We start from the raw sequence: 16,946 nt of genomic DNA, 5'->3' as shown, positions 1-16,946 counted from the left end.
GTGTAACTCAGTTTTACACCTTTTCCTATAAAACTTAATTTCAACAAAATTTAATTTCCTTCAGTGGTAATAAGATAATAGTTAATCTAAATCATTCCAAAGATTTTAACCAAACTGATGGACTTGCATATGGTTGTTTTTGTATTTCTTACATCTTGAAATTACACTTGGTATCTAATTTTTTTTTTCTTTTTAAATTATTTATTTTTGGCTGCACTGCATCTTCATTACTTTGTGCTGGCTTTGTCTAGTTCCAGCGAGTAGGGGCTACTCATTGCAGTGCATGGGCTTCTCATTGCAGTGGCTTCTCTTGTTGCAGAGTTTGGCTCCAGGTGTGCAGGCTTCAGTAGCTGGAGCACGTGAGCTCAGTCGTTATGGTGCATGGGCTTAGTTCCCTTGCAGAATGTGGGATCGATAACACCTTGAGCTTCAGCCTGGCATTTTGCATGATGTACTCTGCATATGTGTTAAATAAGCAGAGTGACAGTATATATAGCCTTGACATGGGTTGAAACCATGTCCCCTGCATTGGCAGGCAAATTCTTAACCATTTTGCCACCAGGGAATCCCCTCTGATTCTTACTCAGTGCCTTGTGGCTTCCTGATATTAAAATCTCTGCCTGCATGCCATAACTGGGAAAAACTCCCTGTTTATGATGATGATGTTCAGTCGGTCAGTCTTGTCTGATTCTTTGCGACTCCATGAACTGCAGCATACCAGGCTTCCCTGTCCTTCACTCTCTTGAGTTTGCTCACACTCATGTCCATTAAGTCCATGTTGCCATCCAACCATCTCATCCTTTCATGCTCTGTCGTCCCCTTCTCCTCTGTCTTCTATCTTTTCCAGCATTAGGGTTTTTTTCCAGTGAGTCAGCTGTTCACATCAGGTGGCCAAAGTATTGGAGCTTCAGCATCAGTACTTCCAATGATTGTTCAGGGTTGATCTCCTTTAGGATTGACTGGTTGGATCTGCTTGCAGTCCAAGGGACTCTGAAGAGTCCTCTCCAGCACCACAGTTCAAAAGCATCAATTCTTCAGTGCTCAGCCTTCTTTATGCTCCAAATCTCATATCCGTACAAGACTATTGGAAAAACCATAGCTTTGAATATATGAACCTTTGTTGGCAAAGTGAAGCTTCTCCTTTTTAATACACTGTCTAGGTTGGTCATAGCTTTTCTTCCAAGGAGTAGGCGTCTTGTAATTTCATGACTGCAGTCACCATCCACAGTGATTTTGGAGCCCAAGAAAATAAAGTCTGTCACTGTTTCCATTGTTTCCCCATCTATTTGCCATGAAGTGATGGTATCGGATGCCATGATCTCAGTTTTTTGATTGTTGAGTTTTATGCCAGCTTTTTCACTCTTCTCTTTCACCTTCATCAAGAGGCTGTTTAGTTCCCCTTCACTTTCTGCCATAAGAGTGGTGTCATCTACATATCTGAGGTTATTGATATTTCTCCCGGCAATCTTGATTCCAGCTTTGACCTCATCCAGCCTGGCATTTCACATGATGTACTCTGCATATAAGTTAAATAAGCTGAGTGACAATGTATAGCCTTGACATATTCCTTTCCCAATTTTGAACCAGTTCATTATTCCATGTCCACTTCTAACTGTTGCTTCTTGACCTGCATACAAGTTTCTTAGGAGACAGGTAATGTCTGGTATTCCCATCTCTTTAAGAATTTTCCATAGTTTGTTGTGATCCACACAGCCAAAGGCTTTAGTGTAGTGAATGAAGTAGAAGTAGATGTTTTTATGGAATTCCTTTGCTTTTTCAATGATCCAGTGGATGCTGGCAATTTGATCTCTGGTTCCTCTGCCTTTTCTAAATCCATCTTGTACATCTGGAAGTTCTCAGTTCATGTACTGTTGAAGCCTAGTGTGAATGATTTTGACCATTACCTTGCTAGCTTGTGGGATGAATGCAATTGTGCAGTAGTTTGAATATTCATTGGCATTGCCTTTCTTTGGGATTGAAATGAAGCTGACCTTTTCCAGTCCCATGGCCACTGCTGAGTTTTCCAAATTTGCTGGCATATTGAATGCAGCACTTTCACAGCATCATCTTTTAGGACTTGAAATAGCTCAACTGGAATTCTATCAGCTCCACTAGCTTTGTTCGTAATCATGTTTCCTAAGGCCCACTGCACTTCACACTCCAGAATGTCTGGCTCTAGGTGAGTGATCATACCATCGTGCTTATCTGGGTTATTAAGACCTTTTTTGAACAGTGTTTTCATGTATTCTTGCCATCTCTTAATATCTTGTGCTTCTGTTAGAACAGAAACATACTGTTTCTCTTCTTTATTGTGCCTGTCTTTGCATGAAATATTCCCTTGGTATCTGATTTTCTTGAAGAGATCACTAGTCTTTCCCATTTTATTGTTTTCCTCTATTTCTTTGCATTGATCTCTGAGGAAGGCTTTCTTATCTCTCCTTACTATTCTTTGGAACTCTGCATTCAGATGGGTATATCTTTGCTTTTCTCCTTTGCCTTTCGCTTCTCTTCTTTTCTCAGCTATTTGTAAGACCTCCTCAGACAACCATTTTGCCTTTTTGCATTTCTTTTTCTTGGGGATGGTTTTGATCACTGGCTCCTGTACAATATTACAAATTTCTGTCCATGGTTCTTCAGGCACTTGGTCCGTTTAGGTATGACCTAAATCTAATCCCTTGAATCTGTTTGTCACTTGCACTGTATAATCGTAAGGAATTTGATTTAGGTCATACCTGAATGACCTAGTGGTTTTCCCTACTTTCATCAATTTAAGTCTGAAGTTTGCAATAAGGAAATCATGATGTGAATCACAGTTAGCTCCAGGTCTTGTTTTTGCTGACTGTATAGAGCGTCTCCATCTTTGGTTGCAAAAAATATAATCAGTCTGATTTCAGTATTAACTACCTGGTGATGTCCAGGTGTAGAGTCATCTCTTGTGTAGCTGGATGAGGGTGTTTGCTATGACCAGTGTGTTCTCTTTGGCAAAACTCTGTCAGCCTTTGCCCTGCTTCATTTTGCACTCCAAGACCAAACTTGCCTGTTACTCCAGGTATCTCTTGACTTCCTACTTTTGCATTCCAGTCCTCTATGATGAAAAGGACATCTTTTTTTGGTGTTAGTTCTAGAAGGTCTTGTAGGTCTTCATAGAGCCATTCAACTTCAGCTTCTTCAGCATTAGTGGTTGGGGCATAGACTTGGATTACTGTAATACTGAATGGTTTGCCTTGCAAACAAACCCAAGATATTTCTGTCGTTTTTGAGATTACACCAAAGTACTGCATTTCAGACTCTTTTGTTGACTATGAAGACTACTCCATTTCTTCTAAGTCATTCTTGCCCATAATAGTAGATATAATGGTCATCTGAATTAAATTCACCCATTCCTGTCCATTTTATTTCACTGATTCCTAAAATACCAATGTTCACTCTTACAATATCCTGTTTAACCACATCCAATATCCCTTGATTCATGGACCTAACATTCCAGGTTCCTATGTAAAATTGTCCTTTACAGCCTCAGACTTGACTTTCACTGCCAGACGCATTCGCCGCTGGGTGTTGTTTCTGCTTTGGCTCAGTCTCGTCATTCCTTCTGGAGCCGTTTCTGCACTCTTCTCCAGTAGCATATTGGGCACCTACCGACCTGTGGATTTCATCTTTCAGTGTTGTATCTTTTTGCCTTTTCACACTGTTCATGGGAGTCTCAAGGCAAAAATACTGAAGTGGTTTTCCATCCCTTCTCCAGTGGACCATGTGTTGTCAGAACTCTCCACCATGACCTGTCCGCCTTGCATGGCCCTACACAGCATGGCTCATAGTTTCATTGAGTTAGACAAGATTGTGGTCCACATGATCAGTTTGGTTAGTTTTCTGTGATTGTGGTTTTCATTCTGTCTGCCCTTTGATGGATGAGGATTAGAGGCTTGTGGAAGCTTCCTGATGGGAGGGACTGGCTGTGGGAGAGTCTGGGTCTTGCTCTGGTGGGTGGGGCCATCCTCAGTGACTTTTTAATCCAATTTTCAATCAATGGGAGGGGCTGTGTTCCCTCCCTGTACTTTGGCCTGAGGCCAACCTATGGCAGGGTAATGGCAGTAATGGCAACCTCTTCCAAAAGGATTTCAGTTTAGTTCAGTCACTCAGTCGTGTCCCACTCTTTGTGACCCTGTGGGCTGCAGCATGCCAGGCTTCCCTGTCCATCACCTTCTCCCGGAGCTTACTCAAACTCATGTCCATTGAGTGATGGACATGTCGGTGATGCCATCCAACCATCTCATCCTCTGTCATCCTCTTCTCCTCTCGCCTTCAATCTTTCCCAGAATCAGGATCTTTTCCAATGAGTCACTTCTTCGCATCAGGTGGCCAAAGTATTGGACCTTCAGCATCAGTCCTTCCAATGAATATTCAGGACTGATTTCCTTTAGGATTGACTAGTTGGATCTCCTTGCAGTCCAAGGGACTCTCAAGAGTCTTCTCCAATACCACAGTTCAAAAGCATCAATTCTTTGGTGCTCAGTTTTCTTTATAGTCCAACTCTTACCTCCATACATGACCACTGGAAAAACCATAGTCTTGACTAGACGGGCCTTTGTTGACAAAGTAATGTCTCTGCTTTTTAACATGCTGTCTAGGTTGGTCATAGTTTTTTTTCCAAGGAGCAAGCATCTTTTAATTTTATGACTGCAGTCACCATCTTCAGTGATTTTGGAGCCCAAGAGAATAAATTCTGACACTGTTTCCACTGTTTCCCCATCTATTTGCTATGAAGTGATGGGGCCAGATGCCATGATCTTAGTTTTCTGAATGTTGAACCTCAAGCCAACTTTTTCACTTTCCTCTTTCACTTTCATCAAGAGAGTCTTTAGTTCTGCTTTGCTTTCTGCCTTAAGGGTGGTGTCATCTGCATATCTGAGGTTATTGATATTTCTCCCGGCAGTCTTGGTTCCAGCTTGTGTTTCATCCAGCCCGGCATTTGGCATGATGTACTCTGCATATAAGTTAAATAAGCCGAGTGACAATATACAGCCTTGATGTAGTCCTTTCCCTATTTGGAACCATCTGTTGTTCCATGTCCTGTTCTAACTGTTGGTTCTTCTTTGTATTCTTGCCACCTCTTCTTAATATCTTTTGCATCTGTTAGGTCTGTACCATTTCTGTGTGTTATTGAGCCCATCTTTGTATGAAATGTTCCCTTGGTATCTCTAATTTTCTTGAAGAGGTCTCGTCCTTCCCATTCTATTGGTTTCCTCTATTTCTTTGCGTTGATCACTGAGGAAGGCTTTCTTATCTCTTCTCGCTAGTCTTTTCTGCCACAACAAACTCGCTGCTGTCAGTGCCTCTGTCCTTGTGCAGGTCACTGATGACCCATGCATCCACAGGAGACCCTCACACTGTCAAAGGTAGGTCTGGTTCAGTCTCGTGTGGCTTCACGGTTCCTTTCCCTGGGTCCTGGTATGCACAAGGTATTGTTGTGCCCTCCAAGAGTCTGTTTTCCCAGTTCTGTACAAGTTCTGTAATCAAATCCTGCTGACCTTCAAAGTCAGATTCCCTGCGAATTCTCAGTCTCTTTGCTGGATCCCACGTTGGAAAATCTTTTGTGAAGCCTAGAACTTTCTCAACAGTGTGAGAACTTCTTTGATATAATTTTTCTCCAGTTTGTGGCTTGCCCACCAGGCGGCTCTGTGGTGGGGCTAATGGCAGCCTCATCCGAGAGGACTTATGCCTTACGCCTTGCCTCCCAGGTCTGCTGCAGCCAGAACCCCTGTTCTGCGCAGGCCACTGTTGACCCATGCCTCTGCAGGAGACCCTCAAACACTCAAAGGCGGGTCTGATTCAGTCTCTTATGGGGTCATTGCTCCTTTGCCTGGGTCCTGGTGCACACAAGGTTTTATTTGTGCCCTCCAAGCATCTCTGGCAGGTATGAAGTTTGATTTTAAATGTGATTATGCCTCTCCTGCTGTCTTATTGCAGCTTCTCCTTTGCCCTTGCACCTGGGATATCTGTTCTAGTGGGTTCCAACATTCTCCTGTTGATGGTTGTTCAGCAGCTAGTTGTGATTTTGGTGCTTTCACAGCAGAAGATGAGCACACGTCCTTCTGCTCCGCCGTCTTATTTCTTCTGTTATGTGATAGGGGACTTGAATAAATACAACAATAAAGGTATCTTCATTGTTTTGTGCTCTTGGTCAGCCGTTAGCAAAATATGGCCCATGGGCCAAAAATTGAGCCCACTGCCTGCCTTTGTATATAAAGTATGTGGGAACACAGCCACGACCATTCCTGTAGGCTGTCTGTGGCCGCATTCATATTATACTGGCAGAGTCAACTAGTTGCCACAGGGACCATGCGGCCCACAAACCACAGATATTTACTCTCTGACCCTTCACAGAAAGAGTTTGTCAACTGTGCACTTGGCCGATTATTTTTAAGCCAAAAGACTAAGCCATCCATGGTCTCTGAGGCCAGGGCTGAGTGACTCGGACTGATATCTGGCTTCTTGTCCTGCCTGAGAAGGTTGGGCTCCGTGGTGGTCGTAGAGGGCGTGGGACTTGAAGGTGGAGCCATGCCCACTATTCATACCCATTTGGGTCACAGCTCACAGTGAGAAGCCCTGGGTCTTCTGAAAGGAGAAAGATAGCATTGTGTTCTGCAGAGATTCTCAAGTTGTAAGCCTGTTGAGTTTTTAATCTGTGGAACTAACTCTTCAAGTGGAATCTTGTGTAAATGCCCAGTATGTGAAATTGAAGAGCAGAGTTGCCCTGGGAGGGGGTGGGCTTAGGGGGCTACCATAAGAGGCCTGGAGCCCTCCTCACCCCTCTTCCTTCCTACTCAGGTGGCAGCCTGAATGGTACTTCTGCCAAACCTGGGGTCTTGGGGTGAAGAACCCCCCATAATGGAAACACATCTCTGTGGCTTGGGGATCTGACAAACCTGGGTTTGAATTCAGCTGCTGTCACTTACGAGCTGCATGTCCTTGGGCAAGATTTTGGTCTCTGTGTCAATTTTTTTTATTAAACTGGAGATCATTATGTTTATCTTATAGGTTGTAAATATTTAAAAATACTACTTTGATGTTTCTTTTACAGTGAAATTGCTTGAAAGCAATGGCTATTTGTCAATATATTGCTACCTATCAAATTAGCACAGACTCAGTGACTTGAAAAAACACCACAAACTTGATTGTCTTGTGGTTCTGTGGTTCAGAGGTCCCTGAGGGGTTTCACTGGCTGAAATCAAGGTGTCAGCAGGACTGTGTTCTGGAGGCTCTAGGGAAGAATTCTGTCCTTGCCTTTCCCAGCCTCTGGAGGTAGTTCATAGTCCTTGGCTCACGGCCCCTTCCTCGACATGGCCCCTTCTATGCAACATGGAGCTTGGTCTTTCTCATGCTGCCCTCTCTCTTCCAGTACCCTCTTCTACTTGTGATTATGTTGGGCCTGCCTGGCTAATTCAGAATAATCCCCCCCGCCCCCCGTCAGCAGCCTTAATTAACCATGGCCATGTAACCTAAATCTTCACAGATGCCAGAGGTTAGGGTGTAGACATTCTTGGAGACCCTGCCACCATGCCCTATCTTTATTTCCTCTTCTCTCCCACTCTTGGGAACCCTTTCCAGCAGGTGCTCTTGGCCATTGTTCCCCTGGAACTACTCTGCAGGCCGCCTCCACACTGCCCGCTACTGCAGTCTACTCTGGTCCCCACCTTAGCCTGCCTGTCATCAGTATTTGGCTTAGTGGGCCACCGCCACCTGCTCCACTGGCTTCCGGGATGTGACTGTGCCTTGGTTCCCTCTCCACCTGACTGTCTTGTTCGTTCTCCTTTGCTGTTATGTCCCCAGTCTTCCTGCTTCTGTAAGCTGGGGTGCAGGGCTTGTTTCCAGGACTTCTTTGAACAATGAGCATCCCCTCCCAGGGTTTCAAATACCTTCCACACTGATGTGTTTTCAATGCTGTATTAGCTCTCTAGCCCACATCTAAACTCTAGACTCATAATTCAGCTACCTACTTAATGCCTCCCCTTGGAAAGATAAAAAGATACAGCAAATTCAGTTTTCCCCAAACCAAAGTCTCATGTCCTACCCTCTTCCCAGCCTCCTCCCTGTGCATGTATCCCCATTCTGCTTGTTCAGGGCAAAAATCCTTGGACACTGATTTATACAAAAGCCTCCTATCTAGTGTTCCTTTTGCAGACTTTTCTGACATAACAGCCATGGTGATCCTTTTGGGATCCTGTGAACCCTTTGCCCAGACCTCTAGTGACTTCGTTAAACCCAGAAAAAAAGCCGAAGTCCTTGAACTGGTCCAGAGGGCCCTGTAATCCAACCCCTCTGCTGCCCGCCCACCTCACCTTCCAACATCCCCAGCTTCACTCACTGCCTTCCTGCCACACCGGCGCCCCTCAACCTGCCAGGCACATGCCAGCTGCAGGACCTTTGCACCTGCTCTTTCTCCCCAGGACGCTGCATGGCTGTGCTGTGCTTAGTCACTCAGTCGTGTCCAACTCTTTGCCTGCCAGGCTTCTCTGTCAATGGGGATTCTTCAGGTGAGATTTCTGGAGTGGGTTGCCATGCCCACCTCCAGGGGATCTTCCCAATCCAGGGATTGAACCCAGGTCTCTCGCATTGCAGGTGGATTCTTCACCATCTGGCTTGCTCGTTTCCTGAGGTCTCTACTGAAGTGTCACCTTAGCAGAGTGGCTAAAATAGCACCTCTTACCCTAGACACACCCACCTTGACTTACATCAGCATCATTCTCCTCACTCTGTCGTCTTTGCATTCACCACCACTTAACATTGTTTATTTGCAGCTTTCTTTTATCCCTCTTGCCCCCACTCGAATATCTTCATTGCTGATGTCTCTTCTCCCTTCTCAAATGCTTGTCAGTTTCTCTGGAACATGTTCCATCAGGGCAGGGCTTTCTTTGGTTCAGTGCTCTCTCCCTGGCACCTAGCCTGGTGTCTGGTGTGGGCGGGGTGAGTGGGGAAGGATTGGTCAGGTGTTTGTGGGATGAATAAATAAACAGATGGATGATGAGCTATATATGTGAGGGCCTCCGTCACAGGGCAGGCATTCAGACTCACACATGAGAGCTGTAATTATGAGTGATGCATTGATTTACTTGAAAGACTAGTTTCTCTGTCAGGTTGGTGTTATTCAGGGCAAGATAGCTCCTATGAATACCTCATAATTGTATATTGTTTATTGCTTTAAGGCAAATCTTAGCATTAAAATAAAAAATCTCTCTCGTGATGTTTCTTGAGCTCTTCCTCCAGGGCCCCTGGTTGTAGCCAGGGAGCCAGGCTACTTCCTGGGTTGCAGAGAGGAGACACGTGACTCCGAGGACTCCCTCTCTTCTTCTTTCTGCTGTACAGAATATTCTGTCTGGGTGGGATCAGGCAGGAGGTGGTGGTTCCAGGGCAGGAGTGGTTTGGGGAGATACTTCTCTTAACCGGCTTGAAATCGGACGGGGTGGGGAGGCTCGCCTGCCAGAGGACGTGACTGGGCTGTGGTTGCGTCTAGTGCTCATTCTCAGATGCAGGGCTGCAGGGTTTTTGTCCCTTCTTCCGAACATCCATTGAGCCCGTGTGTGCCAGATGCTCAGGTGGGTTAGGCCCTGGGATACAGGATGGATGTGGGCCCTGCTTGGGAGACTGCACAGACTGTAATGGGACGGCGGGTAAAATGATAATTATAATACAGCCACATGCCCAGCATTGCTCCAAGAGCTTTGGCTGTGTTGTCTCCTTTAATACTCCAGTAATCCTGTGAGATGTGGGGCAATTGCTTCCCTTTTACACATAAAGGAACTGAGGCCTCAGGGGGTTAAGTAACATGCTGGGGTCCCCAGCCAGTGAGCTCCAGAGCTGTCCCTCCTCACCACCCCCTTTGAAGGATGTGGAGGGCGGGTACACCTTGATCAAGGTACACCTCTCATCTTGATCCCGGGCTAGTTTCAGAGGTGTCTGTTTTCAGCTTACAAAGAAAGTGGCTTCAGGCACCGGAAGCCTCTCTAGGATTGGGTTCATGGTGACAGACTCACGGACACAGCAGAGCTTGACCAGTGGACCCCACGGAGCCCAGCATGCAGACCACTGCCTGGTCACCACTCAGAGGTTTCTAGAATGCAGAATTGAAACTCACAGCCTCTACAAAGGACCAAGAAGACACCCTCCCCACTAACCCCTTCCCCCTTGTCCTCTTCTAGCCGGGAGACTTGCTGTACTTTCCCAGAGGGACCATCCATCAGGCGGACACTCCTGAGGGCCTGGCCCACTCCACGCACGTGACCATCAGCACCTACCAGAACAGGTAAGCCCTCACCTCTGACCTCGCGTCCCCGACAGCTCCGCTCCGAGCTATGCGCTGGTGGCCAGGATCAGGAGGCGTGAGAGGTGGTCGCATCACTTCTGCTTCTCCAGCCCCAGGGCTCCCTCCATCCCTGCTGGCTTCCTAGTCCTGCTGTGTCCCACCTGTGCCATTGACCCTCTTGTCTGGGCCTCCTCCTGAACTGTCATGACCCCGTCTCATACAGAACACCGGGAGTTGCCCACATCCCAGGATCGGGAGGACGGACACCGCTGTGGGTGTGGTGGTGTGTTTGTGATGCCAGGCTGCACTTCTAGTCTCTTCCCACCCCCACCCACTCACTCTCTCCATTAGAAAAGTTTTTTATTGTGGCAAAATATTCGTAGACCATTTTCACCATTTTTAAGCGTCCGGTTGAGTGACGCTAATTGCATTCACACTGTTGTGCAGCCATCCCCACTATCTGTTTCCGAAACATTGTCATCACCCCGAACAGAAACTCTGCATCACGGAAACCTCTGGGTCTCTTTTAAGGTTTCCAGTTTTTACAGTTCATTAAAGTCGGAAAGGACGTCTGGAACAGTGAGTCCTAGAATCACATGTGCTGAAAACAGTTCCAATTAAAACCAGTTCCAGTTCAGCGAGTGCCTTGTCACGTGACAGGACCCGGGCAGCGGCCCTGCCCGTGGTTTCCTGACAGCAGTGGCCTGGCTAGTCCAGGTCCCATTAAAAGCACCCATCACTGGTTTATTCATCATGAGCCCTGGGCCTTGTAGTGGTTGCTGGGATGGTAGGCGCTGGACTGAAGGGGCTTTGGGAGGACTTATACTCTGGTCATGGTGGAAGGAGGGGAGACAGGTGTGTAGTTCCCAAACAGTGTGGCATGTCCCATCACAGCTTTGCGGAGGAGTCCCTGGGAGCACAGAGGGGTGTGGTTAGCTAAGCTGGGGCATCACGGAAGCTTCAGCAATGATTTGACACCCAAACTGAGGGATCCCAGGGGATGAGTAAGTGGAGGTGGGCCCAGAGGTCAGAGTGGGGCAGGACATTCCAGGCCTGAGGAGCAGTGGGTCCTCCTAGCCTCAGAGCTGTATCTTGCACAACAAGAGAGCAAGCATTCCTCTGCCTCCTCTTCTGGCTTTGCAAGGAGAAGTGAAACACTGTGTTTAAGGGACAGGAGGGACTAAGCGGGAGTCTGGCCTGAAGGCAGAGAGCTTGTTTTAGGTTTCTCTTGTATAAAATGCCTTCTCACCATGGTTGGGTTCCTTGCAGAGGGAGAAAATTTCCAAGGGTGACTGAGGGAGCGGGCAGTGGGAACCGGGCCGTGGGGAGGCTGCACCAGAAGCCCGTTCTGGACCGAAGCAGCTCTGGGCCTCGGCAGCCACGTCGTTGAGCCCGTGAGCGTCCGTCCTCTGGTGTCCTGTCGTTGCTGTCACTCTTTCCCTAGTTCTTCCTCTTTTTCGTTTTTCTTGCAGCCATCAGCTGGTTTTCTGGCTCCCTTGGTTTTTACTCCATTTTCCTTCCTCGGTTCCTGATTTACTCACAACATTGGCATGTCGCCTCATCAGTTACTTCTCTGACTTCCCTCTACCTCCTTGACCCCGTTAGCTTTTGCTACCGCCAAGTGACTGTTTCCCAATCCCAGGGGTGAAGAACTGGTAGCTTTCCCTGGTCCCACCCACCGCGCCTGCAGTCGGCAGGGCTGGAGGGCTGCCTGAGTGAGAGAGGATGCCTGCCGGCTGAGGATGGGCACTGTGATGCCGACTTGTGCCTGCCGGTGGGGCCGCTGTTAGAATAGAACAGGTGTGACGCGAGGGCCGCTTCTCCCCAGAGATGCCTTGTGCTTTGGTCCTGGCGCTCCTTAAGGCATTATGGCAGGGTGAAGATTCGGCCTTTCCCTAAGCCTTCTCAAGGGTGGCATTTAGGGCCTGCTCTCTCAGATAGTGGCATGTCGATCTGACCAATTTATGAAGGTGAAACCCTCCAGAGGTGTTGTTTCTAAACTGCAGCCCAAGATCCAGTCTCCTAGAAGAGCACGGAGCTCAGTGTAATATCTGCACTTTAACTCCGTGAGCTACTGCTGTGTGACTTATACCTGGGACCCCTCGAAGGACGATAATATTTCACGCTGCTGTGAGGTCTGCATGTGTCCTCCAGGTCTACGTTCAGTCAAAGGTGTGAGGCTGGGTGTAGCATTTTGTCAGAAACCCGTGAGGCCACCAGGTGGGAGTGGATGCCGGGGGAGAAGTGTCTCTCACGTGGCTCTTGTCCTCCTTTGCCACTTCCAGGAGGTAAGCATAAAAGTGTTAATTTTGCTTACCGAGTGAGAGGCAAAAGTCATACTGTGAATTTCCATTTTGCATGTAGCCAGCAATTTGAAATCTGCTGGTGACACAGAGGGACATTTTGAGCAGCTCAGAAATGTTTATAGAGAGCATCCCCACAGCGTGTGCATCTTACACTGACACACATTGAGGAGCGAGTGATTCTGAAGGCCCCGCAGAAAAAGCAGAGGTAGCTGAACACTGACGCTGGTCCTGAGATGGGATTTCTGGCATCTGGCTTCTCTCTTCTACCCCAATAAAACCATCATTAGAGTTTAACAAGTTGCAAAATAAATCATTTTGAAATTGTTAATGTTGGATATTTGACTGAGAACAGTGCCCCTCCTTTACTAAGAAACAAAGGAAAATGTCATGTTTAACTGTTCAGATAATTGCACAGTCCAGGATCTTGCTGTTACCCTACATATATTGCTTTTTGGATTTTTTGCACATACAAATTTTTTTAGGTCCTCTAATCATTGAGAGTTACTTTTCTGCAAAACTGTCAAGGCAGTTATGTAGTTGAAAACATTAAAAAAAAAAATTGTTCCTTTGAACTTCCTACCTTATGATAGTCTGTAATTAATTCTGATATCTTTACATTTAAGGTAAATCATGAATAAAGCCTAGCTTCCCACCTTTAAATTTGCATGTGAGTGTCTGAGGTGGGGAGAAAGGGAAGCCTGTGATTGATAATGCTCTTAAGTTTTTATGCTGAGTTCAAAGAGTCGGACACGACTGAGTGACTGAACTGAACTGAACGGATGTGAAATTATTGGAACTCAAGATTTCAGGGCAGGGGGATTGATGTGTAGTTTGTAGCTTGAGGCTTTTATAATCAGTGTTTTATCCACATGTCTTATGCTTTCATTGTTTTGTTTTTCATTTTTTTTAACTTGGCATGTGTTCCAGTTCATGGGGAGATTTCCTTTTGGACACCATTTCAGGGCTTGTGTTTGACACCGCCAAGGCAGACGTGGCACTCCGGGCTGGCATCCCCCGGCAGCTGCTCCTGGTAAGGAGCAAAGGCAGGTGGGGCGGGAGGGGCAGCCGTGGCTCCCCGCTCAGGACCCTGGAACCCTTCTCCCCACATGAGCCAAGCTTGTTTCCTCCTGGGCTGGGTGGTTTGCAACCAACGGAGTGCTGCACATTACTGGCAACCCAAAGGAACAGTGGTGTATGCAGATGGCCCACTTCCTGTATTTCAGCGTGGCAGCAGCAGGCCCTGGGAGCGCTGACTGAGCAGATAATTTGAATAACTAATGTGGCTTAGGAACTATAGCCTCAGCACATGTGCGATCCCAAGTTAGGAGAGATCCACTGGAGAGCCTGGCCTCAGTGTGTTCCCTGGCTTTCCTGTCCATCCTGATTTTACCCTGATGGCAGGTTTTGAGATGATGGATGCATTAGGGCTGAGTTGAGCAAAGGTCCCTTCTTGTCTGAAGTGGTCACTTCAGATAGTGATTTTTTTCTTCAAAAGGCAAGGCCAAGACTGCACCATATTCCCAGGGAGCCCTCTTTCCAGGCAAAATGCTAAAAATTGATCTTTTTTTGCAAACGGTAGGCAGCTACAGAGGAACAGTGGTTAGGAGGACATAAAGGGGTGCTGTCCTTAAGGGAGTGGCGTGGATCCGTGTTTGTCCTGGGTGGTGGTGCCCATTGCAGCACTCTGGAGACGGGGCCTGGGCAGGAACGTGGCTGGAGTCTGGGCCAGGACTCACTTCTATGTTTCTAGCAGGCGGAAAGCACAGCTGTTGCAACAAGATTAAGTGGCTTTCTGAGGATGCTTGCAGACCGGCTGGAGGGCACCAAAGAACTGCCTTCTGCAGACATGAAGAAGGATTTCGCTATGAACAGACTCCCACCTTACTATATGGGAGATAGAGCAAAGCTTGTGGCACCAGGTAGGGCTTGCTGTTTCTTCTAGGTGGTCAGGGGCTAATGTGGGATATTTTGATGCTTTTTTGGGTGTGCACCTTCTTTGAGCTGATGGGAATTATGAAACATTTCAGGGTGAACATGAGCCTGTCCTTAGTGTGTCAAGGTTGGACAGGACACGCTGCTTGATGGGAAATGAGAACCCTGTGGTTTGGGGTGAGGAGTATGTATTTATGGCCCCTCTGCAATTCATCATCTGCAGGAAGTTTCAAGAACTTGAACACTGAAATAATCTTGTTGGAAATTAGCTCAGGGATGGGTAAAACGTTGCCATCAGCAGGTGAACTACAAGAATTCGCAGGATCATCACAGACCTTCCCCAAGTCCCAGGTGACTGTTTGTGACAGGTTTAAGTTACAGATGATGTGGACAGACTGCTGGGTGGATGGTGATACCAGTGTTCTGGGGCACAGTCTATACCATGCTCCTGTAGTCTAACAGAGCTGGGTTTATTGACTTGTAACGGGAGATAGCACGCTGCTGGAGACTGCAGACATCTCAGTAAAAGGAATGCAGGGAAGGATTTCTAGGATTTGGGTTTGAGTTAGGTGATTTCAAAAGGGTTCAGGAAGTCGGGCTTTGCTCTGGGTTGGATGCTGTTGGGAAAGAGAGACTCTCAGATTGGGTCTCCTGTAAATCCTGGTTATGGTTGGTAGCAGGAGGAGTGAAGTGAGGATGGAGTGACCACTGGTAAAGCAGCAGCAGTCCCTCAGGCTAGCCAGGAGTGGGGCACGTGTGGTCAGTCCCGTGGTCTGGACAGTGTCCTTCCTTTTGCCTGTTGATGAAGTGGTCTCTATTTTCTCTGTCTCGCATAGTCACAGCGTGGCCATGTTTAATGTTGGGGTGCTTTAGAATGGCCTGTGTTCAGCAGAACAGGGAGACACAGCTGGGAGTGCCAGGCTGGCTCTCAGGCTGCTTCTCTTGGTCAGGTAGAGGGAGAGTCTCATTTTCACTAACTTTTCAAAAAGCCTTATCCATCACACGTGGAGGACCAGCGAGACACAATCTACAAGGTCCCTTCTAACATTCATTCTATGAACATGTTTGTTGTAGTTTGAGGTGGGGAGGGGTTTAGAATATGTTTTTGATGCATCCACTTAAAACAGCAATTTTCCCAGCACATGGTTTAATCTTTAGCAGAACAGTTCAGTTCTGAGCATCAGCTTATGTCCCAGTTTTCCTTGTCTTAGCCCTTACTGTCAATATTAAGTTCCCTCAACTCTGTCTCCAACCAGATCAGCCTGTCAGGCTGGTCTGTTTGTAGTGGCTGCTTTTTCACTAAGTTAAATACAATCTAGGAAAGAGAGTTGTTCCTGTGCACTTTATTAGGTGGCTTTTTTTAATGACACAGCGCTTGACCTACCTAGACTGAATAATTCGCCATGGTCATGTAACTGGTAATTGGAGGGATGGTGCACTTTGAGCTCAGGAAGTGCTTTCAGAGTCCACATGTGGAGCAAGCCAGGGACAGAAATTGGAGCGGTGAGAGCGTTCCACACAGAAGGCAGGGTGGCCCAGTCTTTTGTGATAGTGTGTGCTCCCCGGGTACTGGTGACAGCCTTTTAATGAACTTAGAAACTTCTGTTGTTCTTTATCTGGTTGACATCTGTCTTCAGTGTAAGGATGAGGTCCATTGGGATGTAAGCAGTATTTTTAACATCACTGTGAATATCTGAGTTGGAGCAGATGCCCCATGCTTGGATTCACCTGCACATTGTTAACTAATTTTCCCAAACAGTTGCTCCTGCAAACAAGTTTGAGCCTGCTTTCTCTCTGGGTTTTCTAGGTGGACAACTTCCGGGGTTGGACAGCACAGTGAGACTGCAGTTTAGAGACCACGTGGTTCTCACCACAGGACCCTATCAGGACCCATCCGTGAGTATCCAGAAAGGAAGAGGGTTCCACTCAAGGCACGTCCATCGCGGGCCTCAGGTTATCAGGCTGACAGGTGGCCCTGCCCACCTCCTCTGGGAATCTTCCTCCTCACAGTTCAGTCCCATCTCTCTAGATCAGATTATGCCCAGATCTCACTGCTCCGGTTCCGAAGTTTCCTGCCTGTTGAGCATTTGAAGCTTTGTCCTTAGCCCCACAGAACTCTGCTTCTTCCCCTAGTTAGCGGTTAATGTCTAGTCTCTGCCTCCTAATTTGGGCTAGGTTGCCTTTGCCAAATTATCAGTATAGGTTTCTGGTCTTCCTCTGGTGTGGGACTTCTGCCTTTATGAAAGTGCCCTGCACAACCCTAAAGCCCTTGGGAATTCTCCCATTCCTGGTGGCTTCACCCTGGTCCTCCTGATCAGCTTTCTTGGGAGGGGCCCATGAATGACTGGCGAGGTTGGGAGTCAGGGGCACCTGGATGTCTCCATAACCAGACTGTTCTAGCCATCAGG

The 16,946-nt window shown here is 47.2% G+C and overlaps 1 protein-coding gene across 5 annotated transcripts in view; it reads left to right on the top strand.

Moving 5' to 3' along the window:
- RIOX2 (ribosomal oxygenase 2) overlaps positions 1–16,946 on the top strand; it is a 33,368-nt gene that overhangs the window by 14,665 nt on the left and 1,757 nt on the right. For 4 of the 5 annotated variants that reach the window (XM_006074553.4, XM_045165185.1, XM_025282455.3 and 1 more), the window contains 4 exons: positions 10,197–10,300; positions 13,534–13,636; positions 14,357–14,525; positions 16,346–16,434. In XM_006074553.4, the coding sequence (XP_006074615.1) occupies positions 10,197–10,300; positions 13,534–13,636; positions 14,357–14,525; positions 16,346–16,434 (465 nt within the window). The remainder of the gene's footprint in view (positions 1–10,196; positions 10,301–13,533; positions 13,637–14,356; positions 14,526–16,345; positions 16,435–16,946) is intronic. The other variant, XM_006074555.3, reaches the window with a different exon arrangement.

This window comes from Bubalus bubalis, chromosome 1 (genome assembly GCF_019923935.1).
Source record: "Bubalus bubalis isolate 160015118507 breed Murrah chromosome 1, NDDB_SH_1, whole genome shotgun sequence".
NCBI classification, from domain to species: Eukaryota; Metazoa; Chordata; class Mammalia; order Artiodactyla; family Bovidae; genus Bubalus; species Bubalus bubalis.
Note: the sequence above shows the minus strand (reverse complement) of the source record. Positions and strands in the feature narration are given on the sequence as shown.